Genomic DNA, 26,812 nt, shown 5'->3' with positions numbered 1-26,812 from the left:
TTCTTCTGTAGCCAAGTGTTTTATTTTAATGGACAGATTTAGGTATTTTAATGGTTGCAATATCAGGCCTTGGAGGTCCAGCCTACACTCTGTTTTAATGTTTACTACTCCTTGTACCTTGGGTACCATATGCATTGTATATTCTAATGTATCTTCTATGGAGAGATTGAGCTCTGAATAAAGATTATCGAATCAGATCGATATGAGTATCTAACAGAGGTGAAGCACAGCTTCACTGAATTATGCCTAGAGCTTGTATGGATATAAGTAGTTGAACAAACGTTTAATTTATCGCTTCCAGTAGTAGGTCCGCTATATTGTATCTGGGCTTTATTTGAATTTAGAAGTTAGCAAGATCCGGACTGAAGCTTTTTACCAGATTTTCAATAGGAAAAGGTTGTATTGGCTTAAACTGTGATTTTGAAGTCAGATTCATGAAGGTTCAGCGCTGGTATGTGAGATGAGTTTCTTGAAGAAGCTGTTAAACAGATCTAAATTGTATTTTCACTTGAGCAATGCTTACCTTAGGCAGTAATTGACGCATGCAGTAACTTTGTCCTCTAAGATCGCCAGAAAAGGGTTTAAAATTGCCCAAGAAAGGGAAGGTTGAATTCAGGATTCTTTAAAGTGACCCATAAGCAGGGCCAGGAAACCATAATAACACGTATGTGACATCCAATAAATCATCTCAGCTAGCTAATTAGGTTATTTTGCGACATCAAAGACAACAATAGCTAAATTTGCATTTCTTGGTAAATCCCTAGTAGGGATAGATACATGTTACTTTGGTTCTACAAGATCTTAGACCATACATGGCACTGCAGTGACAAGGCTCTAGGTGTACATTTCGAGTCATAATTCATTGGTGATTCAGGTGGAAAAGACCCAGGAAAGAGGTTAAGGATCAGAAAGATTCTTGCTCTTAAGGATAGTGACACCTATCATTGTACGGAGCTGAACAGAAGAAACGGATGCCTTTAAGAACTCAGATCAAATGAACTGGGGGTGGGTGAAAAGTTCTGCTCCGTTGGTGGAGTTTTCGGAAATTCACGCTTGGGGTGCTGAGTTCCAGCAAAACTCAGCCTACCACCACATGGTAGAGTTCTTTCTCACACACAGCTCGCCAACATTAAGTTTGCAAGCACAAATTTGCATCCCCTAGTGCGCTTTTCGGGTGCTAGAATGTCTCCCAGCAAAATGTCTTAACATGGCTGGTCACCTCAGGTCGCGATCATTCACGTTGAGAAAGCTGCCACTCGAGTGGAAAATCTACTTGAGTGGCAGAAAGAAGCAATGCCCTCTGGCACTGCGTTTGGAGCTGTTTGCTTCGATTTTACAGCGTGGAACAAGATGTCAGCGCTAAAAGTCAGCACGAGCAGTTCAACGTGCTCGAATTCCACCCATGGAGTCTCACAGAGTTTTTATATAACTCTGCAGAATTACGCGACGTGAATCTTCACGAGTTCCTCCCAGGCCTACTACTAACATTAGGAACTGTGGTTTCCAAATTGTGATTCTAACCAAATTGCTATTTGCAAATCTAAATTCCTAATCTGTTCAAGTGTTAAATGCAAAATAGCAAATCCTAGGGCGTCACTAATTGACCTACCTCAGGAATATTAATGGGGTAGGTCACAGTTTGAGACCCACTAGGAATCTCAGGCATCACAGGGATGGTGCCCCCCTGTACTCAGCAGACCTCCATGTCTGGGATTGCTTTTTAATGAGGCAGACTGTTTAATGCAGCCAGTTTCCTTTAAAGGACAAAGGGCTGTAATTTTTAAAAAAAAGTTTATTTGTTTTTTTCTGTTTGGTTAAGAAAAGGTATTGGTCCCATGGACCACTTCCTCCTCTTAAAGAAACATGTTTTTTTTTATTCACAAAAGTGAAGGGGTCCCGAGGAGAACCCTCCAATTTTCAAACGGGATAGCACTACGTGTTAGTAGTTAGTAAATAATGAATGTTTTGTGATCAGAATTTGGTTGAAAAATATTAATACGCTCCATACCAATTCGGTGTTTGGAAGGGACAGCCTAAATACACGCCTTCCAAACAAGCTACCAAAATGCAAGTTGCTGTTTGTAAATTTAAAAACAAACATTTTTTTGCAGCCGTTCAGATTCTGCAAATCGGGCATTTTGCGACCCCAAACATGCACTGTACATCTGGACCTGTGTCTTTACCTCCTACTGCAATCCTTTGTGATACTTCCTTAGTTACATGCCCTAGTGATCACAATAGCATTCTTCATTGTCAATGATCTCCTTCGGATGGATGTGTATTCTAGTGTACTTTAGGGCTTTCTTCATCTGTTTCTTTATCCATAACAGACTCACTATCATCTCCCTCCACTGGTGGTTCCTAAAATATTAGTGTGCCAACATCTCAGCTCAGTTGGAGTTGGAGCTGAGAGACTGGAGATGACACAGTGGTCGTGGTGGTGTTCTGTGTTATTCTCCTTTCCACACCTCTTTCACCCACGCGCCCTGCTTGCAATGGGGTTGTGGGCCCTGGCATGAACAGGAAATGATGAGGGAAAGAATACATTTACAGTCCCTGCCGGGAGAGGGTTGAGGTAGGAGGAGGTAATAGAGAGAAAAGAAAGAGGTTAGCTAAATTGCCCCAATAGAGTGTGTGGGCTTAGCTCATCAATTCCAGGAAAGATGGATGCGGGGACAATGAACATTTGTTGCCACTGGAATATGTGCTGTTAGACTCAGCTCAGTTCTTTGCAGCTTGAATGTCTTTTCCTACAAGTCAAACAATGATAAGAGCAAATGCCTACAATACAATACACTGAAGAAGTGCAACTCGGTGTGGACCAGTAATTTAAGGAGGGACAGGGTTCAGACAGGACACACACACCTATTCGTTCATGCACAGGTGTGCACACACACATCCATTCACAACACTCATTTCCAAATATGCAAACAATTAATATACTCACGCATGCACCAAACATTAATAAAAATAAAAAAAATCACACTTACCTGCAACTCTACTTCGGCCGTCCCAGGAGGGTTGGGACTACTGACTTCCCTCGTTGGTTGAACTTAGGTGAGGTAATGAGGGAAGGTAGCAGTTCCAAGCCCTGGAGGGCCCAGGAGGACTGGGACTGATGTCTTCCCTCATCAGCCAATGAGGGAAGGCAGCAGTTCCAACCTTGTCACAGTATAGGATGAGTCAGTGAGACTGTTGACTCCACCCCACTCTATGATGATGTGTCACTGATTGACACTCGGCCCTGGGCGCTTCAGGGCTTAAAGCTGAAGAGTCCAGGTCCTAGGCAATAAGTGCTGCTACCCCTCGTCACTGAGGGTGAGGGCCTCGAGGACGTTTGCTAAGCAAAGAAGGTCACGCCCACAGGAGCTGTGAGTTCTTCAGCCCAGCAAAGAGGGCAGTGAAAAGAGCTTGATTGATCTCCTGAGGAGAGCTTGTGAGCCCTCATCTCATGAAACTTTGCAAATCTTCACTGGCTCTCCCACAATACTCCATAAAGAAAGCTGACAATAACCATTTGGTACAAGAGATGGCATCTTCACCATCACAAGAGAGAGAGAGTACCATGGGCCTCTTGAGAGAGGGAGCACATTCTCTGCATACTTCACACCATCCTTATGGACCACAACAGAAGAGTCCTGATACCCAACCCATAATGAAAACCCTTCAGCCAATCAAAGAAAGCATGATGTAATTTCTCTACTCTCCTTTTAATTTATCTACCCAAGAAGGGAAAATTGCCACAAAAGAAAGGATGCCCTCCACCAGGCCTCCACATCACCATGACTCTGCTCCTCATCGGAAGGACGATGTTAATCAAACTATTTCACATTGACTCTTTTCCCAGTAAAATGTCCCTGAAATGATTCTTGCTCCTGCACCATAATGTCTGACCTGAAATTCCGAGGGCGGGTCAAGTGAATCAATTTCTCTATTGGCAGATTATGGGGGTCATTCTGACCCCCGCCGGCGGGCGGAAGCTGCACCCTGGCGGGAACCGCCAGAAGACCGTACCGCCGTCAAAAGACCGCGGCGGTCATTCTGACTTTCCCGCTGGGCTGGCGGGCGACCGCCAAAAGGCCGCCCGCCCGCCCAGCGGGAAAGCACCAGCAACGAGGAAGCCGGCTCCGAATGGAGCCGGCGGAGTTGCTGGTGTGCGACAGGTGCAGTTGGACCCGGCGCGATTTTCAGGGTCTGCGAGGCAGACACTGAAAATCAATGTGGGGCCCTGTTAGGGGGCCCCAGGACACCCGTTCCCGCCAGCCTGGTTCTGGCGGTGAAAACCGCCAGAACCAGGCTGGCGGGAAGGGGCTCGGAATCCCCTTGCAGCGCCGCCGTGGAGGATTCACAGGGGCAGGGGAAAACCGGCGGGAAAACGCCGGTTTCCCTTTTCTGACCGCGGCTTTACCGCCGCGGTCAGAATTGCCCTGGATGCATCGCCAGCCTGTTGGTGGTGCATCCTCCAACCCCGGCCCTGGAGGTCCATGACCGCCAGGGTCGGATTCACCCCCTATGTCTTGTGCTTCAGGGGTGTCTGCGATCACGCAAGGGTGGGTTATGGACAAGTCCTTTGAATTGTTGGCTTACTTAAGTCCTGTAAAAATGTCTCTAATGTGAATGAGTTGGAAGTTCCTGGTTGAAGTCTTCGTGAAGACCCTCAACATCACATGGCGCTACCCTGGAAATGGTGCATTTTGACTGCGCTTTAGGGACACAAACACTCGGACACCACTGCACCAATTAGCCAAACTAGACTGGTTTATGGTCATTTGCTGTGAGATGTTTGTGTCTTGGGTTTAAAAGAACTGTCTTTGTTATATGTAAATGAGTTTTACTTGTGATACCAACATCATTAGGTAATGTTTGTAGAATGCGCCCTCTTCTACAAGAGCAGTGGGCCTACCCTCTACCCTTTGATTCCTTTACCAGAACTCATTGCCTTTGCTCTCTTGTAGCAGATGCACTCAGGGGTCATCCTAATTTTGAGAGTGAGATTAATTGTCCAAAATCTAATTGAAAAGTAGCCTCGGTCCCTTAATTTCATAGCAAAGCATTTGTCTTTACCCTTATGTTGCCCCTTTCTTGGCTGAAATTCTGATGTCAAAGTTTTTGCCTCACTGGTCAGGTGCAGACAACTATTTGACACCTCAGATTCTGTACCAAAGAAGCAATTTCTGCCCCAGCATACATCCTGAAGGACTCACCTGCCGCAGGTCATGGACTGTTATGATGACAGAAATCAGCATCATAATGATGATGGCGCAAGAAACTTCGTAGTAGCCAAGGGCCAACCAGAGACCCAATGCAGCAGCTTGGAACAAATAAAAGGGATTTAAAACCTGGAGAAGAAAAAAGATAACACAGAGGTAAAGAAAAGTTAGTCATGCTGTCCTGAGGATGATATAAACAATAATCCCAAAATATCTCTTCTTTATGGACAGCATGTTTCTGAAGTACATGCACAAGATATAGGGGAGCTCCAGTGAACAGAAAGCATCTCTTGGCTGGGGGTTGAGTAAGGCCATTGAGATAGCTTAGGAGAGGCAAGTCACCCTTTAGAGCTTCTCAAGGTTACCCAATGGCCTCATTGATAAGAGCCCCTAATATTAGCACCTCAAATCACTTAGGCATGGTCACAATGTCCTTTAGCAATCAATACTCAATGCACAGTATCTTCTTATTTTACAAAAACAAGAGCACAAGATGGATCCCAGCATTAACTTTAAGCTGCTGTCATCTCAGTCTGGTAGCTCTGATCAAGGAAGTATACAGTTGCAAAGGCTAATGTGTTTTAATCTATGCAGTTAGTTATCTGTGCACTGTTGATGATTTGTGAAGGTTCCTGCTTCAGAGCACTTGTCTTCAACGCTTATCCTGTAAATTTGCTTTATGATCTCTTGGGCGCGGGACATGGCCAGGACAGGAAGATGGAATTGACATGAGAGAAGAGTGAACAGATCCAGCCAGGGGAGAGGCTTATGATTGTTGGTGAAGGGGAGATGAGATGCCCTTTGCAGCAAGAGCTACACGGAACAGGGTGGGCAGGTTGGGATGGGGTGGAGGCGCCCACCCTATGCATCCTCACTCGGTGGATATTGATATACACCACAGCACGTATAGCAGAGGCTGCGAGAGCCACTGGACTTACATCGTTTCTGTGCCTGGCTATTCTTCCAATGAACCTAAAAGGGAGAGTACGGCTGGGAGGGACAGTGAACAATGGATCATCAGCCAGCAAGGATGGAATGTCACACAGAGTCAACATGTTCACATTGTGCAATAGAAGCAGGTCAGATGCAAGACACAGAGCCCAAGAACATACATAGAAGTAAGAAGCATGGCATGTCAGAGCTGGAAAAACAAACATGTGTAATATTTAATAAGCCATTTAGTAACTTGTGTACAACGGTGTCTTGTAGGTGGTTTGCACAGCAGGGCGTTCTGAACTCAATACACTTTTTAAAATGTATCAGTGTACGTTTACAAGCCTTGCAAAAAGGGCTTTTATGAATCATTATGACTTGCAAATAGGTGGGGACATGAAAGAGGTGCCCCATTACTACATGAGATCAAATGTACCGATAATTTGTAACCACAATTGTGGCTCCGGCTATTGATCAGTTAATTACTGATCCCTAACTTGAGATGCCAACAGACTTGCAAAGAGGAAGCTGTCGGACTTTGTGGCAGGGCACTACTGCCTGCTCCTCTGATGTCTTCCCCAATGGGAAACATTTTATTGTTATAAGAGCAGCCTTTCTCCCTTTGGTAGACAGAAGCCACTTTTTGAAAATAAGAATGTTTCCCATTCAGAAATGCAAAGGCCCCTGTCACTGCATTCACAACCGATCACAAGGTGTCACAAATTTAGACTTGCCCAAATAATATTCATTAGGGAGGTTTTTGTGACCGCCCCCTAATTATATAGTTTAGCAAGTTGCACCACTTATTGCATTCCCATTTCCAAATCAGCCTGGCAGGCTCTAAGGGCTGTTTACGATCTTGGCGGATGGGGTTACTCCATCAAAAATGTGTCCGATAGCCTGTCCGCTAAATTCTGTTGTATCTTATGGAACTTGTAATATGGCAGACGGAATTTCTGTCACGTTTTTGACGTGGTATGCCATCCGCCAAGCTCATGACCAGGGCCTTAGTTTGTTATGCATTTGTCTGTCATTTTCACAGAGCTCAGGAATCCAGTTTACCTCTTTGAAGAGCAGTTTCCAAACAGGGACGATCTCCACTTCGATGGCATTCGGCCCGCAGACCTGCTTCCTGCAAAGAACAGTCCCCTAGTTACTGATAAACTTGCAATACACAATACACATTACATCTGCAGGCCTTGTTACCTTACTGCCCTCTGAGGTTGCCAAGCCCTCATTAGGATCACAGAAGGAATTGATACACCACCCATGCACGGGGTTCCACCAGCTTGGCACCGCCCCATTGGCCCGTCGGATTTACGTGGGTTTAAATATACACTGTACAAATGTGGGGACATTTACTAGAAAGTGGCACATCATAGAATGCACCCCCTACCGGCACCATGGATGTGCCACATGTACAACATGACGCACCATGGTGGTCGTTAGCACAATGGTGTCAAACATTTTTACGTTACTGTGGCGCTGTGCTACACAAGTGTCAGAAATGTTGACACTAGTGCAGCAAACCACAGGGAGGCTCACTGAACATACTGGGTGCATAATTTTAATTCCTGCTCTGAGCAGGCATTAAAAATTGCACAAAAAATGGTGCAGTGAAATCTTGTAAATTTCAGTGCGCCATTTGTTCGGGCCTCTCAGAGCAGAAACACCCCTCCTGCATACATTACTTGTTTCAAATGCTTTTATGAATCAACAGTCAGTGGGGGCTAGCTTGAATTTATGGCAGGGAATGAAGGGGGAACAGTAATAATAATTTAGAAAAAAAAGAAAAGGCACTTACCTGATGGCAAAGCGTCCTCCTCTTGTTGTGGCTCCAACAGTACTAACAAATCCTGGAGCTGCTTTCATGCTTGTAAGGAGCATGAAAGCAGAGTCAGGATTGGTGGAAGTGGCCTCTCTCAGAGCTCACAAGGGCACTGGAGGCCTGTGCTTTCTCAAACTCAGCTTTCTTAAAACCGCTGGGTTAGAGAAGTCTAAAGTGCGCATGTCAGGACGGCCGGAGCAAGACAGCTGGCCAAAGGGACATGCGCACTTTAAACTAAAGTGCACAGCTCCCTGCTGCTGTCACTCAGCAGCAGTGGCCCACCCCATCCTGACACTGAGTTCAGGACAGGGTGCTGAAAAATAAAATGGCAATAAACAAACTTTATTACCATTTTATTTTTCAGTCCTGGTGGCATTTTGGGGGGCATTTTCTGGCAGGGTGATGCTCCTCCACTCTCGTGGAGGGGCCGCCCCTGTCAATGATGCTTGTAATCAGTTCCCCAATACATTTGAGCTGTATCTTTTACTTAGGGGCAAATGTTCTCATTCTAGTGAAGTGGTTGTTCAGGTGCCCATCACTTTATTCTGATAGACTGAGAAGGCCCTGGGCCATTATTCAAAACAGATTTAGAGAAAATGGACCTCATGTTTCTGTCCATCTGTTGTCTCTTATCTAATGCAACAGCAAATAAAGTACAGTCAACATATGGGTAGGTGAAAGAAATATCTGCCTGTTTTTAGGATCTATTGCAGTCAATAAGTTGTACTTTGGATCTGCAGTAAGAAGTTCAGAATCACCTTCAGGTGTTTATGTTCAGCCTTATGTGTTCTTCAGCATTAGAGATTGGCGCTGGATGTAGTTTATCTTTGCTGCTAAAGAGCTGCGTCCCCAGCAGTCAACATAAGTTGTGTTCTGACACTGTGTCAACACATGATTTGGTCAGACACCATGTCAACATATGATGTAGTCAGGCACTGTGTGGACTTATGATGTGGTCAGACACTGTGTCAGCATATGATGTAGTCAGGCACTATGTGGACTTATGATGTGGTTAGACACTGTGGTGGTCATTCTGACCCTGGCGGTCTTTGACCGCCAGGGCGGAGGACCGCGGGAGCACCGCCGACAGGCCGGCGGTGCTCCAATGGGGATTCCGACCGCGGCGGTAAAGCCGCGGTCGGACCGGCACCACTGGCGGGGTCCCGCCAGTGTACCGCGGCCCCATTGAATCCTCCGCGGCGGCGCAGCTTGCTGCACCGCCGCGGGGATTCCGACCCCCCCTACCGCCATCCAGATCCCGGCGGTCGGACCGCCGAGATCCGGATGGCGGTAGGGGGGGTCGCGGGGCCCCTGGGGGCCCCTGCAGTGCCCATGCCACTGGCATGGGCATTGCAGGGGCCCCCGTAAGAGGGCCCCTAAATGTATTTCACTGTCTGCTGCGCAGACAGTGAAATACGCGACGGGTGCAACTGCACCCGTCGCACAGCTTCCACTCCGCCGGCTCGATTCCGAGCCGGCTTCATCGTGGAAGCCTCTTTCCCGCTGGGCTGGCTGGCGGTCTGAAGGCGACCGCCCGCCAGCCCAGCGGGAAAGTCAGAATTACCGCCGCGGTCTTTCGACCGCGGAACGGTAACCTGACGGCGGGACTTTGGCGGTCGGCCTCCGCCGCCCGCCAAGGTCAGAATGAGGGCCTGTGTCAGCATATGATGTGGTCAGACACTGTGTCAGCATATGATGTGCTCAGACACTGTGTCAGCATATGATGTGGTCAGACACTGTGTCAGCATATGATGTGCTCAGACACTGTGTCAGCATATGATGTGCTCAGACACTGTGTCAGCATATGATGTGCTCAGACACTGTGGCCCTCATTCTGACCTTGGCGGGCGGCGGAGGCCGACCGCCAAAGTCCCGCCGTCAGGTTACCGTTCCGCGGTCGAAAGACCGCGGCGGTAATTCTGACTTTCCCGCTGGGCTGGCGGGCGGTCGCCTTCAGACCGCCAGCCAGCCCAGCGGGAAAGAGGCTTCCACGATGAAGCCGGCTCGGAATCGAGCCGGCGGAGTGGAAGCTGTGCGACGGGTGCAGTTGCACCCGTCGCGTATTTCACTGTCTGCGCAGCAGACAGTGAAATACATTTAGGGGCCCTCTTACGGGGGCCCCTGCAATGCCCATGCCAGTGGCATGGGCACTGCAGGGGCCCCCAGGGGCCCCGCGACCCCCCCTACCGCCATCCGGATCTCGGCGGTCCGACCGCCGGGATCTGGATGGCGGTAGGGGGGGTCGGAATCCCCGCAGCGGTGCAGCAAGCTGCGCCGCCGCGGAGGATTCAATGGGGCCGCGGTACACTGGCGGGACCCCGCCAGTGGTGCCGGTCCGACCGCGGCTTTACCGCCGCGGTCGGAATCCCCATTGGAGCACCGCCGGCCTGTCGGCGGTGCTCCCGCAGTCCTCCGCCCTGGCGGTCAAAGACCGCCAGGGTCAGAATGACCGCCTGTGTCAGCATATGGTGTGGTCTAGGCCCACTTTAAGCACCTGAGCAAGGTGTACATTTCATTGCGTCTGGCCTAAAACAAACAATTATCTGACCGGAAGTAAGGGTCTAATCTGGCGTAGTGAAGTGCAAACATCGGGTTCAGCAAGAGCCATGGTAAACACCTGGAGGAAGATTCATGAAAAGTGGCGCTGCACCTAGGGTAGTTAGGGAACTAGCAGCAAAAGTTTTGTCGCAAGTTCGGTGCTTTGCAGGATTGGCGTCAAACATTTTGCTGCTAATCTTGCAAAGCACCCAGAGGCCCATTGAAACGAATGGGAGCCTCCTTTTAATACCTGCTCTGCGGAAGCGTTACAAATGGCAGAAATAATGGCACCATTTTTTCAGGTCCCCTAGCGCCAGAATGCCCCCGCATACATAATGCCTGGCACAGGCATAATGTGGCGCAGGAGGTTACAAGGTAGCGCGATGCAAGCATTGCATCACTTTGTAAACCTGGAGCAACATTTTTGGCCATCTACCTCTGCATTAGGATATAATAAATGGTGCTAATGTGCTGTTAGATGGCTCTAGGCCCTCTTAAATCTGGGCCATTATGCCTGGCACAGGCATAACATGTTCCAAGAAGTTACAACGTGGCACAATGCATGCATTGCACTACTTTGTATACCTGCAGCAGCATTTTTGGCCATCTAACGTCGCATTAGGATATAAGAAATTATGCTGAGTTGTCATTAGATGGCGATAGGCCCTCTTAAATCTGGGCCATTATGCCTGGCACATGCATAATGTGGCGTGAGAGGTTACAACATGGCACAATGCAAGCATTGCGCCACTTTGTAAACCTAGAGCTGCATTTTTGTCCATCTAACGCCGCACTAGGATATAAGAAATGGTGCTAATGTGCTGGTAGATGGCCCAAGTCCTCTTAAATCTGGGCCATTATGCCTGGCACAGGCATAACGTGGTCCAAGAGGTTACAACGTGGCACAATGCATGCATTTAACTACTTGTGTGAACCTGGAGCGACATTTTTGGCCATCTAACGCCGCATTAGGATATAAGAAATGATGCTGATGTGCCGTTAGATGACGCTAGGCCCTCTTAAATCTGGGCCACTATGCCTGGTGCAGGCATAATGTAGTGCAAAGGGTTACAGAGTGGCACCATTCATGCATTGCGCCACTTTGTAAATCTGGTGCAGTGATTTTGGCCTCGTTAGGCCACACTAGCGTAAAACAATGAAGTTGAGGTGGCAGAAGGAGGCGCTGGGGGCTCTTAAATCGGCCCCCTGATTTCACCCCAGGCCAGTATTAACACGTCACTCGGTCTCGTGTACCTGAGCGTGCAGCTGGGTGGGTCTGGCCCAGTGATTCTTCTGATGTGCTTAACCTCATGTATAAATTTGATGTGTGTGGTGCGGTGTAAACATTGGATTTATAGGGCGCAGGTTAAATACGTCTTTTGTCTGGGCAGGGCGCCACCCCTGCCCTCCCAGGGCTCCTCACCCAACCAGTTCTCCTGCCCTGTCCCTGCCCGGCTCACTTCAGAATCGGGGAGTTCTCTTCATGTTTTCTGTCCTTAAATGACCCACTGCTCTGGTGACGTCACCATATGCGGTGAGACAATTATGTGCGTGGGGACAAATCTCTGTAAATCCTAATTAATATGTAAAGCTATTAAAAGGCTCAGATAATCAACCCTCTAAGCTTTACAAGGGGTATTGTGAAATATATTTTTTTCTACTGTGCAAGTGAAGGTCACATTAGTGTTGTGCTAGAGTGTAGCGCCCAGACGGAGGTGTGATTTTAGCGCCAATAAACTGGAATGCGCTCAGTGGCGCTGCAGGGCTGTCCTGATGTCTCATGCTATAGAGGCCGGTCACGTCCACCTCTGTATTCATTCACACGCCTAGTTGTGGGTCACTGGGCGGCTTGAACCTACGGGCACCGGTGTCTCTGCACCTGCTGCACTGGTGACAGCTACAGCACTGCGTATAGATCTCTGGGTCTCTACCGCTCTCCTCTGTCCCACTCTCTCCACCCTTGCCTCTCTGCCCCCTCTTTCTCCATCCTCCTCTCCTTCTCCCTTGCCTCTCCGCCCCCTCTTTCTCCATCCTCCTCTCCTCCCTCGCTTCTCTGCCCCTGTCTATCCATCCTCCTCACCTATCTCTATCTTTTCTGCCCCTCTCTCTATCCTCCTCTCCGCTTTCTCCCCTCTCTGCCCCTCTCTCTCCATCCTCCTCTCCTCCTCCCCCTCCCCTCTCTCTCCATCCTCCTCTCCGCTTTCTCTCCTCTCTGGCCCTCTCTCCATCCTCCTCTCCTATCTCTATCTTCTCTGCCCCTCTCTACATCATCCTCTCCTCTCTCGCTCTCCCCCTCTCAACATCCTCCTCTCCTCCCCCTCTCAAGATCCTCCTCTCCTCCCTCTCCTCTCTGCCCCTCTCTACATCCTTCTCAGCTACCCCCTCTCCTCTGTGCCCCTTCGCTCCATGCTCCTCTCCCCCTCTCCTCTCTGCCCCTCTATCCACTCTCTTCTCCTCCTCTCCATCCTCCTCCCTCTCTCTATCCTCCTCTCCTCTCTATCTCCTCTCTGCCCCCTCCTCCCTACCACCTCTCCGTCCTCCTATCCTCTCTGCCCCTCTCTACATCCTCCTCAGCTATCCCCTCTCCTCTGTGCCCCTTCGCTCCACCCTCCTCTCCCCCTCTATCCACTCTCTTCTCCTCCCTCTCTCTCTCTGCCCCTCTACATCCTCCTCTCCTCCCTCTCTCTATCCTCTTCTCTCTCTCTCCTCTCTGCCCCCTCCTCCCTACCCCCTCTCCGTCCTCCTCTCCTCTCTGCCCTTCTCTCCATCCTCCTCTCCTCCCTCTCTTCTCTCTGGCCCTCTCTCCGTCCTCCTCTCCTCCCTCTCTCTCTTCCGCTCTCCATCTCCTCTCCTCCCTCTCCTCTCTGCCCCTCTCTACATCCTCCTCAGCTACCCCCTCTCCTCTGTGCCCCTTCGCACCATCCTCCTCTCCCCCTCTTCTCTCTGTCCCTCTATCCACTCTCTTCTCCTCCTCTCCATCCTCCTCTCCTCCCTCTCTCTATCCTCCTCTCTCTCTCCTCTCTGCCCCCTCCTCCCTACCCCCTCTCCGTCCTCATCTCCTCTCTGCCCTTCTCTCCATCCTCTTCTCCTCCCTCTCCTCTCTGCCCCTCTCTACATCCTCCTCAGCTACCCCCTCTCCTCTGTGCCCCTTCGCTCTATCCTCCTGTAGGAGGCTGGACTGGCTTGTAGTGAGTACCAAGGGGTACTTGCACCTTGCACCAGGCCCAGTTATCCCTTATTAGTGTATAGGGTGTCTAGCAGCTTAGGCTGATAGATAATGGTAGCTTAGCAGAGCAGCTTAGGCTGAACTAGGAGACGTGTGAAGCTACTACAGTACCACTTAGTGTCATATGCACAATATCATAAGAAAACACAATACACAGTTATACTAAAAATAAAGGTACTTTATTTTTATGACAATATGCCAAAGTATCTTAGAGTGTACCCTCAGTGAGAGGATAGGAAATATACACAAGATATATATACACAATAGCAAAAATATGCAGTATAGTCTTAGAAAACAGTGCAAACAATGTATAGTTACAATAGGATGCAATGGGGAAACATAGGGATAGGGGCAACACAAACCATATACTCCAAAAGTGGAATGCGAACCACGAATGGACCCCAAACCTATGTGACCTTGTAGAGGGTCGCTGGGACTATTAGAAAATAGTGAGAGTTAGAAAAATAACCCTCCCCAAGACCCTGAAAAGTGAGTGCAAAGTGCACTAAAGTTCCCCTAAGGACAAAGTAGTCGTGTTAGAGGAATAATGCAGGAAAGACACAAACCAGCAATGCAACAACTGTGGATTTCCAATCTAGGGTACCTGTGGAACAAGGGGACCAAGTCCAAAAGTCACAAGCAAGTCGGAGATGGGCAGATGCCCAGGAAATGCCAGCTGCGGGTGCAAAGAAGCTTCGACTGGACAGAAGAAGCTGAGGTTTCTGCAGGAACAAAAAGGGCTAGAGACTTCCCCTTTGGTGGACGGATCCCTCTCGCCTTGGAGAGTCGTGCAGAAGTGTTTTCCCGCCGAAAGGACGCTAACAAGCCTTGCTAGCTGCAAAGCGTGCGGTTAGCGTTTTTGGACGCTGCTGGGGCCCAGGAGAGACAAGGAGGTCGCAAATTGGACCTGAAGAGAGAGGGGACGTCGAGCAAGACAAAGAGTCCTCACTGAAGCAGGTAGCACCCGGAGAAGTGCCAGAAACAGGCACTACGAGGATGCGTGAAACGGTGCTCGCCGAAGTTGCACAAAGGAGTCCCACGTCGCCGGAGACCAACTTAGAAAGTCATGCAATGCAGGTTAGAGTGCCGTGGACCCAGGCTTGACCGTGCACAAAGGATTTCCGCCGGAAGTGCACAGGGGCCGGAGTAGCTGCAAAGTCGCGGTTCCCAGCAATGCAGCCCAGCGAGGTGAGGCAAGGACTTACCTCCACCAAACTTGGGCTGAAGAGTCACTGGACTGTGGGGGTCACTTGGACAGAGTCGCTGGATTCGAGGGACCTCGCTCGTCGTGCTGAGAGGAGACCCAAGGGACCGGTAATGCAGCTTTTTGGTGCCTGCGGTTGCAGGGGGAAGATTCCGTCGACCCACGGGAGATTTCTTCGGAGCTTCTGGTGCAGAGAGGAGGCAGGCTACCCCCTCAGCATGCACAAGCAGGAAAACAGTCGAGAAGGCGGCAGGATCAGCGTTACAGAGTTGCAGTAGTCGTCTTTGCTACTATGTTGCAGGTTTGCAGGCTTCCAGCGCGTTCAGCGGTCGATTCCTTATCAGAAGGTGAAGAGAGAGATGCAGAGGAACTCGGCTGAGCTCATACATTCGTTATCTACCGTTTCCCCAGAGACAGAGACCCTAAATAGCCAGAAAAGAGGGTTTGGCTACCTAGGAGAGAGGATAGGCTACTAACACCTGAAGGAGCCTATCAGCAGGAGTCTCTGACGTCACCTGGTGGCACTGGACACTCAGAGCAGTCCAGTGTGCCAGCAGCACCTCTGTTTCCAAGATGGCAGAGGTCTGGAGCACACTGGAGGAGCTCTGGACACCTCCCAGGGGAGGTGCAGGTCAGGGGAGTGGTCACTCCCCTTTCCTTTGTCCAGTTTCGCGCCAGAGCAGGGGCTAAGGGGTCCCTGAACCGGTGTAGACTGGCTTATGCAGAATTGGGCACATCTGTGCCCAACAAAGCATTTCCAGAGGCTGGGGGAGGCTACTCCTCCCCTGCCTTCACACCATTTTCCAAAGGGAGAGGGTGTCACACCCTCTCTCAGAGGAAGTTCTTTGTTCTGCCATCCTGGGCTAGGCCTGGCTGGACCCCAGGAGGGCAGCTGCCTGTCTGAGGGGTTGGCAGCAGCAGCAGCTGCAGTGAAACCCCAGGAAGGTCAGTTTGGCAGTACCAGGGTCTGTGCTACAGACCACTGGGATCATGGGATTGTGCCAACTATGCCAGGATGGCATAGAGGGGGCAATTCCATGATCATAGACATGTTACATGGCCATATTCGGAGTTACCATTGTGAAGCTACATATAGGTAGTGACCTATATGTAGTGCACGCGTGTAATGATGTCCCCGCACTCACAAAGTTCAGGGAATTGGCTCTGAACAATGTGGGGGCACCTTGGCTAGTGCCAGGGTGCCCTCACACTAAGTAACTTTGCACCTAACCTTTACCAGGTAAAGGTTAGACATATAGGTGACTTATAAGTTACTTAAGTGCAGTGTAAAATGGCTGTGAAATAACGTGGACGTTATTTCACTCAGGCTGCAGTGGCAGGCCTGTGTAAGAATTGTCAGAGCTCCCTATGGGTGGCAAAAGAAATGCTGCAGCCCATAGGGATCTCCTGGAACCCCAATACCCTGGGTACCTCAGTACCATATACTAGGGAATTATAAGGGTGTTCCAGTAAGTCAATGTAAATTGGTAAAAATGGTCACTTGCCTGTCAGTGACAATTTGGAAAGAAATGAGAGAGCATAACCACTGAGGTTCTGGTTAGCAGAGCCTCAGTGAGACAGTTAGTCACTACACAGGTAACACATTCAGGCACACTTATGAGCACTGGGGCCCTGGGTTACCAGGGTCCCAGTGACACATACAACTAAAACAACATATATACAGTGAAAAATGAGGGTAACATGCCAGGCAAGATGGTACTTTCCTACACAACCCCCCCCCCAAACGAAGGACAATAAGACTAGCCATGACCTGATGAGTCTTCATTGTCTAAGTGGAAATATCTGGAGAGTCCATCTGCATTGGAGTGGCTACTCCCAGGTCTATGTTCCACTGTATAGTCCATTCCCTGTAGGGATATGGACCACCTCAACAATTTAGGATTTTCACCTTTCATTTGTTTTAGCCAAAGTAGAGGTTTGTGGTCTGTCTGAACAATGAAGTGAGTGCCAAACAGGTATGGCCTCAACTTCTTCAGAGCCCAGACCACAGCAAAGGCCTCCCTCTCAATGGCAGACCAACGCTTTTCTCTAGGGGTCAACCTTCTACTAATAAAAGCAACAGGTTGATCCTGGCCCTCAGAATTAAGTTGTGATAGGACTGCCCCTACTCCTAATTCAGATGCATCAGTTTGGACATAGAATTTTTTAGAGTAACAAGGGCTTTTCAGGACAGATGCAGAGCACATGGCCTGCTTCAGCTCCTGAAAAGCTTTCTGACAGTTTGCTGTCCATAATACCTTTTTAGGCATTTTCTTGGATGTGAGATCATTAAGAGGGGCTGCAATGGAGCCATAGTTCTTAATGAACCTCCTGTAATACCCAGTGAGGCCTAGGAAGGCTCTCACCTGAGTCTGAGTGGTAGGGGGAACCCAATCAATAATAGTTTGGATTTTCCCCTGAAGTGGTGCAATCTGTTCCCCACCAACAAGGTGTCCCAGATAAACCACCTTACCCTGCCCTATCTGGCACTTTGAAGCCTTGATAGTGAGGCCTGCCTTTTGCAGGGCCTCCAAAACTTTCCATAGGTGGACCAGGTGATCATCCCAGCTGGAGCTAAAGACAGCTATATCGTCCAAATATGCTGCACTGAAAGCTTCCAGCCCTTGCAGTACTGTGTTCACCAACCTTTGAAAAGTGGCAGGTGCATTTTTCAAACCAAAAGGCATTACAGTAAACTGGTAATGTCCTCCAATGGTCGAAAATGCAGTCTTAGGTTTAGCATCTTCTGATAATTTGATCTGCCAATACCCTGCAGTCAAATCAAAAGTGCTTAGATACTTGGCAGATGCCAGTGTATCTATAAGCTCATCTGCCCTGGGTATAGGGTGAGCATCAGTTTTGGTTACCAAGTTGAGACCTCTATAGTCTACACAAAACCGCATTTCCTTCTTTCCATCTTTAGAATTGGGTTTTGGTACCAGTACCACAGGAGAAGCCCATGGACTGTCAGAGTGCTCAACCACTCCTAGTTCCAACATTTTCTGAACTTCTTGCTTTATGCAGTCCCTGACATGGTCAGGCTGCCTATAGATCTTACTTTTGACAGGTAAACTGTCTCCAGTATCTATAGTGTGCTCACACCAAGAAGTGGTGCCTGGCACAGTAGAGAAGAGTTCTGAAAATTGTCCTAGGAGATTTATGCAATTGTCTTTCTGCTCAGAAGTAAGACAATCAGCCAAAACTACACCTTCCACAAGAGCATCTTGATCTGTGGAAGAGAAGAGATCAGGTAGAGGATCACTGTCTTCTTCCTGTCCCTCATCTGTTGCCATTAGCAGGGTGAGATCAGCCCTGTCATAGTAGGGTTTCAGGCGGTTGACATGGAGCACCCTAAGGGGACTCCTGGCAGTGCCTAAGTCAACCAAGTAGGTGACTTCACCCTTCTTTTCAACAATTGTGTGGGGTCCACTCCATTTATCTTGGAGTGCTCTTGGGGCCACAGGCTCCAAGACCCACACTTTCTGCCCTGGTTGGTACTGAACCAAAACAGCCTTCTGATCATGCCATTGCTTCTGGAGCTCTTGGCTGGCCTGAAGGTTTTTACTGGCCTTTTTCATGTACTCAGCCATCCTTGATCTGAGGCCAAGTACATAATCCACAATATCCTGCTTAGGAGCTTTTAAAGGTTGTTCCCAACCCTCCTTTACAAGTGTGAGTGGACCCCTAACAGGGTGTCCAAAAAGAAGTTCTAAGGGGCTGAAGCCCACTCCTTTCTGGGGTACCTCCCTGTAGGCAAAAAGGAGGCATGGTAGAAGGATATCCCATCTCCTGCGGAGTTTTTCAGGGAGACCCATAATCATGCCTTTGAGAGTTTTATTAAATCTCTCCACCAGTCCATTTGTTTGTGGATGATAGGGTGTTGTGAACTTGTACGTTACACCACAATCCTTCCACATGGCCTTTAAGTATGCAGACATGAAATTGCTTCCTCTGTCTGATACTATTTCCTTTGGGAAGCCCACCCTGGAAAATATTCCCAGGAGGGCCTTTGCCACTGCAGGAGCTGTAGTGGTCCTTAAAGGAATTGCTTCAGGATATCTTGTGGCATGGTCCACTACCACCAAGATAAACCTATTGCCTGAATCAGTAGGAGGGTCAAGGGGGCCAACTATGTCAACCCCTACCCTTTCAAAGGGAACCCCAACCACAGGCAGTGGAATAAGGGGTGCCTTTGGTGTGCCACCTGTCTTGCCACTGGCTTGACAGGTTTCACAGGACTTACAAAATTCCTTTGTGTCCTCAGACATCCTAGGCCAATGAAACAGGGGAACAAGCCTGTCCCAAGTTTTCATTTGTCCTAGGTGCCCAGCTAAGGGAATGTCATGTGCCAGTGTTAGGAGGAACTTTCTGTACTCCTGAGGAATCACTAATCTCCTGGCAGCTCCAGGTTTAGGATCTCTATGCTCAGTGTACAAGAGGTTGTCCTCCCAGTAAACTCTGTGAGAGTCACTGACATCCCCATTAGCCTGTTTGACAGCTTGCTGTCTGAGACCCTCTAATGTGGGACAGGTTTGCTGTGCCACACTCAGCTCCTCTCTGGCAGGCCCCCCTTCACCCAAAAGCTCAGCAGTGTCTGCTTCAAGCTCCTCTGGTGTAGGTTCTGCACAGGGAGGGAATTCTTCTTCCTCAGAAGTAGAATCCACTGTAGAGGGAGGGATAGTAGGAAGTGGTTTGCTTCTACTAGCCCTAGCTTTAGGGAGCACTTGGTCCATTGTTCCAGGATCCAAGCTTCCATGTCCTTTTTGCTTTTTGGCCTGAGCCCTTGTCAAAGCAAAAATATGCCCTGGAATGCCCAGCATTGCTGCATGGGCCTCCAACTCCACATCTGACCAAGCTGATGTCTCCAAATCATTCCCTAATAGACAGTCTACAGGTAAATCTGAAGCTACCACAACTTTCTTTGGACCAGTTACCCCCCCCAGTTGACATTTACAACAGCCATGGGGTGGCTTTGTGTTATGTTGTGAGCATCGGTTACTTGGTACTGGTGTCCAAGTATGTGTTGTTCAGGGTGCACCAGTTTCTCAATCACCATTGTGACACTGGCACCTGTGTCCCTGTAGGCCTGGACCTCAACACCATTTATTAGGGTTAGTTGCTTGTACTTCTCCAAGTTATGGGGGCAAGCAACCAAAGTGGCTAAATCAATAGCCCCTTCAGAGACTAAAGTAGCCTCTGTGGTCTCCCTAATTAGACCAACCCCAACTAAATTACCAAAAGTGAGCCCAGCTACTCCCTTGGATTGGCTATTAGTAGGTTTGCTCCCACCACCACTGCTATTAGTAGGGACACTAGGTGTAGCAGTAGGGGTTGTAGTGGTAGGAGCTGTGGTGCCTTTCTTTGGACAACTGGGATCTGTTGTCCAATGGCCTTTTATTTTACATAAATAGCACCATGGTTTTTTTCCTTGTTCTGATTAAAGGAGGATTTGGACCCACCACCCCCACCAGAGTGTTTTTGTGGGCCTGATGAAGACTCATTTTTAGATTTGTCCCCACCCTTGTCAGAAGACTTACCATCCTTCTTTTTGTTGCCATCTTTGTCACCCCCTGTATGAACTTTTCTGTTCACTCTTGTTCTGACCCATTTGTCTGCCTTCTTTCCCAATTCTTGGGGAGAGGTCAGATCAGAGTCCACCAAGTACTGGTGCAACAAATCAGACACACAATTATTAAGAATATGCTCTCTCAGGATTACGTTATACAGGCTGTCATAATCAGTAACTTTACTGCCATGTAACCACCCCTCCAAGGCCTTCACTGAATGGTCAATGAAATCAACCCAGTCTAGTGAAGACTCCTTTTTGGTCTCTCTGAACTTTATCCTGTACTGTTCAGTGGTTAAGCCATAACCATCCAGGAGTGCATTCTTAAGAACTTGGAAATTATTAGCATCATTTTCTTTCACAGTAAGGAGCCTATCCCTACCTTTTCCACTAAATGATAGCCATAGGATAGCAGCCCACTGCCTTTGAGGGACATCCTGTACAACACAGGCCCTCTCAAGTGCAGCAAACCACTTGTTAATGTCACCCCCTCCTTATAAGGGGGAACTATCTTGTGCAGATTCCTGGAATCATGCTCTTTTGCAGGATGACTATGGGGAATACTGCTGCTGCCACCATGGGTATCTAAACCCAACTTCTGTCTTTCCTTCTCTAATTCAAAAGACTGTCTATCCAAATCCAGCTGTTGCTTTTTAAGCTTCAGTCTGGTTTGTTCCACCCTCAACTTATTGAGTTCCCTCTCTAACATTCTGTCATCAGGGTTGGTGGGAGGGACATTTCTAGAAACAGAGCTATGATGGGAATGAACAGAAGGAGACCTGTCCCTTACAGAAGCCACCCTAACAGCTTGGTTTACAGAAACATTACTACCAGTATGGTGAGAATAAATGCTTTTGCTATGATGTGAGACAACATTATTTATTTGGTGTGGCTCATCATCATTACCATCTATGCTAGATTGTCTAGTAATGGGCAGGCTAGGAAGTTTATTTCCTGAATCTTTTCCTGGGGGAGTCCCTGAATCAAATTGGGAACTATTAGGTACTTTTTCAACAGATGGGGCACCTATGGCCTTATTTTGTTCTCTAAGCATGTTAAGTAACAGTTCCAAGGAAGGATTCTTCCCTACACTCAAACCTCTCTCTATACAGAGACTCCTTGCTCTTTTCCAGCTAAGGTTGTCATATGCAAGTTTGGACAGATCAACACGTTGGCCTGTGCCAGACATTTTTAGAGAGAGTTAAAGTGATAGAAAAAGAGAAAAAAGTTTTCAGAACTTTTTGGAAAGACAGAAAAAAACTTTTTAAACTTTTAAGAACTTTTTGAAAGTTTTAGAGGTACTTTTCAGCACTTAGAAAAGAGTGAAAAGAGGAAATGCAAAACTTTTTGGCTATGTGTATATACACTGACCTTGTTTTGTATATTTTTCTCTTATGAAAAGTACAATGACAAGAGTGGTAAGTAGTCTCAAGCACTTATCCCACCACTGCACAACCAATGTAGGAGGCTGGACTGGCTTGTAGTGAGTACTAAGGGGTACTTGCACCTTGCACCAGGCCCAGTTATCCCTTATTAGTGTATAGGGTGTCTAGCAGCTTAGGCTGATAGATAATGGTAGCTTAGCAGAGCAGCTTAGGCTGAACTAGGAGACGTGTGAAGCTACTACAGTACCACTTAGTGTCATATGCACAATATCATAAGAAAACACAATACACAGTTATACTAAAAATAAAGGTACTTTATTTTTATGACAATATGCCAAAGTATCTTAGAGTGTACCCTCAGTGAGAGGATAGGAAATATACACAAGATATATATACACAATAGCAAAAATATGCAGTATAGTCTTAGAAAACAGTGCAAACAATGTATAGTTACAATAGGATGCAATGGGGAAACATAGGGATAGGGGCAACACAAACCATATACTCCAAAAGTGGAATGCGAACCACGAATGGACCCCAAACCTATGTGACCTTGTAGAGGGTCGCTGGGACTATTAGAAAATAGTGAGAGTTAGAAAAATAACCCTCCCCAAGACCCTGAAAAGTGAGTGTAAAGTGCACTAAAGTTCCCCTAAGGACAAAGTAGTCGTGTTAGAGGAATAATGCAGGAGAGACACAAACCAGCAATGCAACAACTGTGGATTTCCAATCTAGGGTACCTGTGGAACAAGGGGACCAAGTCCAAAAGTCACAAGCAAGTCGGAGATGGGCAGATGCCCAGGAAATGCCAGCTGCGGGTGCAAAGAAGCTTCGACTGGACAGAAGAAGCTGAGGTTTCTGCAGGAACGAAAAGGGCTAGAGGTGGACGGATCCCTCTCGCCTTGGAGAGTCGTGCAGAAGTGTTTTCCCGCCGAAAGGACGCTAACAAGACTTGCTAGCTGCAAAGCGTGCGGTTAGCGTTTTTGGACGCTGCTGGGGCCCAGGAGGGATCAGGAGGTCGCAAATTGGACCTGAAGAGAGAGGAGACGTCGAGCAAGACAAAGAGCCCTCACTGAAGCAGGTAGCACCCTGAGAAATGCCAGAAACAGGCACTACGAGGATGCGTGAAACGGTGCTCGCCGAAGTTGCACAAAGGAGTCCCACGTCGCCGGAGACCAACTTAGAAAGTCGTGCAATGCAGGTTAGAGTGCCGTGGACCCAGGCTTGGCTGTGCACAAAGGATTTCCGCCGGAAGTGCACAGGGGCCGGAGTAGCTGCAAAGTCGCGGTTCCCAGCAATGCAGCCCAGCGAGGTGAGGCAAGGACTTACCTCCACCAAACTTGGGCTGAAGAGTCACTGGACTGTGGGGGTCACTTGGACAGAGTCGCTGGATTCGAGGGACCTCGCTCGTCGTGCTGAGAGGAGACCCAAGGGACCGGTAATGCAGCTTTTTGGTGCCTGCGGTTGCAGGGGGAAGATTCCGTCGACCCACGGGAGATTTCTTCGGAGCTTCTGGTGCAGAGAGGAGGCAGGCTACCCCCACAGCATGCACAAGCAGGAAAACAGTAGAGAAGGCGGCAGGATCAGCGTTACAGAGTTGCAGTAGTCGTCTTTGCTACTATGTTGCAGGTTTGCAGGCTTCCAGCGCGGTCAGCGGTCGATTCCTTATCAGAAGGTGAAGAGAGAGATGCAGAGGAACTCGGCTGAGCTCATGCATTCGTTATCTACCGTTTCCCCAGAGACAGAGACCCTAAATAGCCAGAAAAGAGGGTTTGGCTACCTAGGAGAGAGGATAGGCTACTAACACCTGAAGGAGCCTATCAGCAGGAGTCTCTGACGTCACCTGGTGGCACTGGCCACTCAGAGCAGTCCAGTGTGCCAGCAGCACCTCTGTTTCCAAGATGGCAGAGGTCTGGAGCCCACTGGAGGAGCTCTGGACACCTCCCAGGGGAGGTGCAGGTCAGGGGAGTGGTCACTCCCCTTTCCTTTGTCCAGTTTCGCGCCAGAGCAGGGGCTAAGGGGTCCCTGAACCGGTGTAGACTGGCTTATGCAGAATTGGGCACATCTGTGCCCAACAAAGCATTTCCAGAGGCTGGGGGAGGCTACTCCTCCCCTGCCTTCACACCATTTTCCAAAGGGAGAGGGTGTCACACCCTCTCTCAGAGGAAGTTCTTTGTTCTGCCATCCTGGGCCAGGCCTGGCTGGACCCCAGGAGGGCAGCTGCCTGTCTGAGGGGTTGGCAGCAGCAGCAGCTGCAGTGAAACCCCAGGAAGGGCAGTTTGGCAGTACCAGGGTCTGTGCTACAGACCACTGGGATCATGGGATTGTGCCAACTATGCCAGGATGGCATAGAGGGGGCAATTCCATGATCATAGACATGTTACATGGCCATATTCGGAGTTACCATTGTGAAGCTACATATAGGTAGTGACCTATATGTAGTGCACGCGTGTAATGATGTCCCCGCACTCACAAAGTTCAGGGAATTGGCTCTGAACAATGTGGGGGCACCTTGGCTAGTGCCAGGGTGCCCTCACACTAAGTAACTTTGCACCTAACCTTTACCAGGTAAAGGTTAGACATATAGGTGACTTATAAGTTACTTAAGTGCAGTGTAAAATGGCTGTGAAATAACGTGGACGTTATTTCACTCAGGCTGCAGTGGCAGGCCTGTGTAAGAATTGTCAGAGCTCCCTATGGGTGGCAAAAGAAATGCTGCAGCCCATAGGGATCTCCTGGAACCCCAATACCCTGGGTACCTCAGTACCATATACTAGGGAATTATAAGGGTGTTCCAGTAAGCCAATGTAAATTGGTAAAAATGGTCACTAGCCTGTCAGTGACAATTTGGAAAGAAATGAGAGAGCATAACCACTGAGGTTCTGGTTAGCAGAGCCTCAGTGAGACAGTTAGTCACTACACAGGTAACACATTCAGGCACACTTATGAGCACTGGGGCCCTGGGTTACCAGGGTCCCAGTGACACATACAACTAAAACAACATATATACAGTGAAAAATGGGGGTAACATGCCAGGCAAGATGGTACTTTCCTACACCTCCTCTCCCCCTCTCCTCTCTGCCCCTCTATCCACTCTCTCCTCCTCCCTCTCCTCTCTGCCCTTCTCTCCATCCTCCTCTCCTCCCTCTCCTCTCTGCCCCTCTCTACATCCTCCTCAGCTACCCCTCTCCTCTGTGCCCCTTCGCTCCATCCTCCTCTCCCCCTCTCCTCTCTGCCCCTCTATCCACTCTCTTTTCCTCCTCTCCATCCTCCTCCCTCTCTCCATCCTCCTCTCCTTTCTATCTCCTCTCTGCGCCCCTCCTCCCTACCCCCTCTCCGTCCTCCTCTCCTCTCTGCCCCTCTCTATATCCTCCTCAGCTACCCCCTCTCCTCTGTGCCCCTTTGCTCCACCCTCCTCTCCCCCTCTATCCACTCTCTTCTCCTCCCTCTCTCACTCTGCCCCTCTATCCACTCTCTCCTCCTCCCTCTCCTCTCTGCCCCCTCTTTCTCCATCCTCCTCTCCTCCTCCCTCTCCTCTCTGCCCCCTCTTTCTCCATCCTCCTCTCCTCCTCCCTCTCCTCTCTGCCCCCTCTTTCTCCATCCTCCTCTCCTCCTCCCTCTCCTCTCTGCCCCCTCTTTCTCAATCCTCCTCTCCTCACCCTCCCCTCTCTGGAATCCTGCTACCACAGCCTGGAGAGGTGGCCATTGACGTGTACTGATAACACATCTTCCACCGTAGTGGTCACTCAATGCGCCAGACACACGGGTTTACTGAGGCACCCAAACAGTGCACAAACTATGATGCGCGTAGATCGTTTCAGCGAATATATCATCTGCGCATCACCAAGTCTATAGACTTGCTTTGTTCTTATTATATCTTTGTTTCCACCACACTGCAGAATTACAAAAAATGCGCTTCATTTGTGCTTTCCTAACCACCAATATATTGTGAAATATTTGCACAGTTCATTTACAGGTACCTAAAATGACATGTGCAGCCTCTCCTTTAACACTCCTTGCACCTAGCAAGTTTGTCCCATAGTTCACTTCATAAACTCCTCTCATTTTGTAAGTTTATTATAATCCACTGAGCTGCGGCGGCTGCTTCCTGAGCTAGTGTATAAAAGGGACAGCTGAAAACACAAGCACTCCCAAGGAGTGCCTCAAGAAAAAGGAAAAAGAGCTCCTGGAAAGCGGACGCTTATGGAAGAAAACATGGAGCCAGTCGGAGAGATGGTAGAGGCTATACCTATTGAGTGGGACAAAGACATTCTCTATGGCCTAAAATAAATAAAGCCACTGAATAGAAACCAAGCAAATGTGTGTTACAAAACACAAAGCCAATGGTAAGCAACTGGTGGAATGGCTTCCTAGGAGAAGCTTTCCGCATCTCTCAATATGTCTTTGCAACCAGACAGCTGCACTGTCTTTTACGCTTCAACCTAAAAATAGAGCGAGCCTGTTAAATATTCTGCAAGCAAAGTAATGCCCGGTAGGGTATCTTACACACTCCCGCCACCCCCGATGCCACAGCACTAGCTGCTCTATGAACAGCCATGCCCCAAAGATGCCACTGGTATGAATTCGATGGTTGCAGTCCTCATACCCGATTTCTTGTTCTTCACTTGTGAATCCAGATCCGAACTTTGTGTGTATGTCGACGCAGGAGTACCTGTCCTCCAGAGCCCTGGAATGAGTAAACAGTCAGTTAATGTACCCATTATACAAGTGACATATGGCCTCACAGATCCCAAACACCACACAATGTATCATTACCCATGCAACAGCCCATGGAAGTAGCCCAGTGTGTGAACGAGCCTTCTGCGTACACCTGTGAGCAAGCTCCAGACTATTCTTGGAAATCCAGGTGAGCTCGCTCAGGCTCCCATCAATCTGAGATGGATAAGATGGACAGGTTTCAG

At 48.8% G+C, this 26,812-nt stretch overlaps 1 protein-coding gene across 1 annotated transcript in view; it reads right to left on the bottom strand.

Annotated features, from left to right (window-relative positions):
- The window catches only part of LOC138265210 (probable cation-transporting ATPase 13A4), a 389,906-nt gene that overhangs the window by 278,293 nt on the left and 84,801 nt on the right, over positions 1 to 26,812 (bottom strand). The window contains 3 exon segments of the mRNA XM_069212761.1: positions 5,205 to 5,339; positions 7,206 to 7,275; positions 26,497 to 26,577. Coding sequence (XP_069068862.1) covers positions 5,205 to 5,339; positions 7,206 to 7,275; positions 26,497 to 26,577 — 286 coding nt within the window.

Source organism: Pleurodeles waltl, chromosome 11, assembly GCF_031143425.1.
Source record: "Pleurodeles waltl isolate 20211129_DDA chromosome 11, aPleWal1.hap1.20221129, whole genome shotgun sequence".
In the NCBI taxonomy this organism is placed as follows: Eukaryota; Metazoa; Chordata; class Amphibia; order Caudata; family Salamandridae; genus Pleurodeles; species Pleurodeles waltl.
Note: the sequence above shows the minus strand (reverse complement) of the source record. Positions and strands in the feature narration are given on the sequence as shown.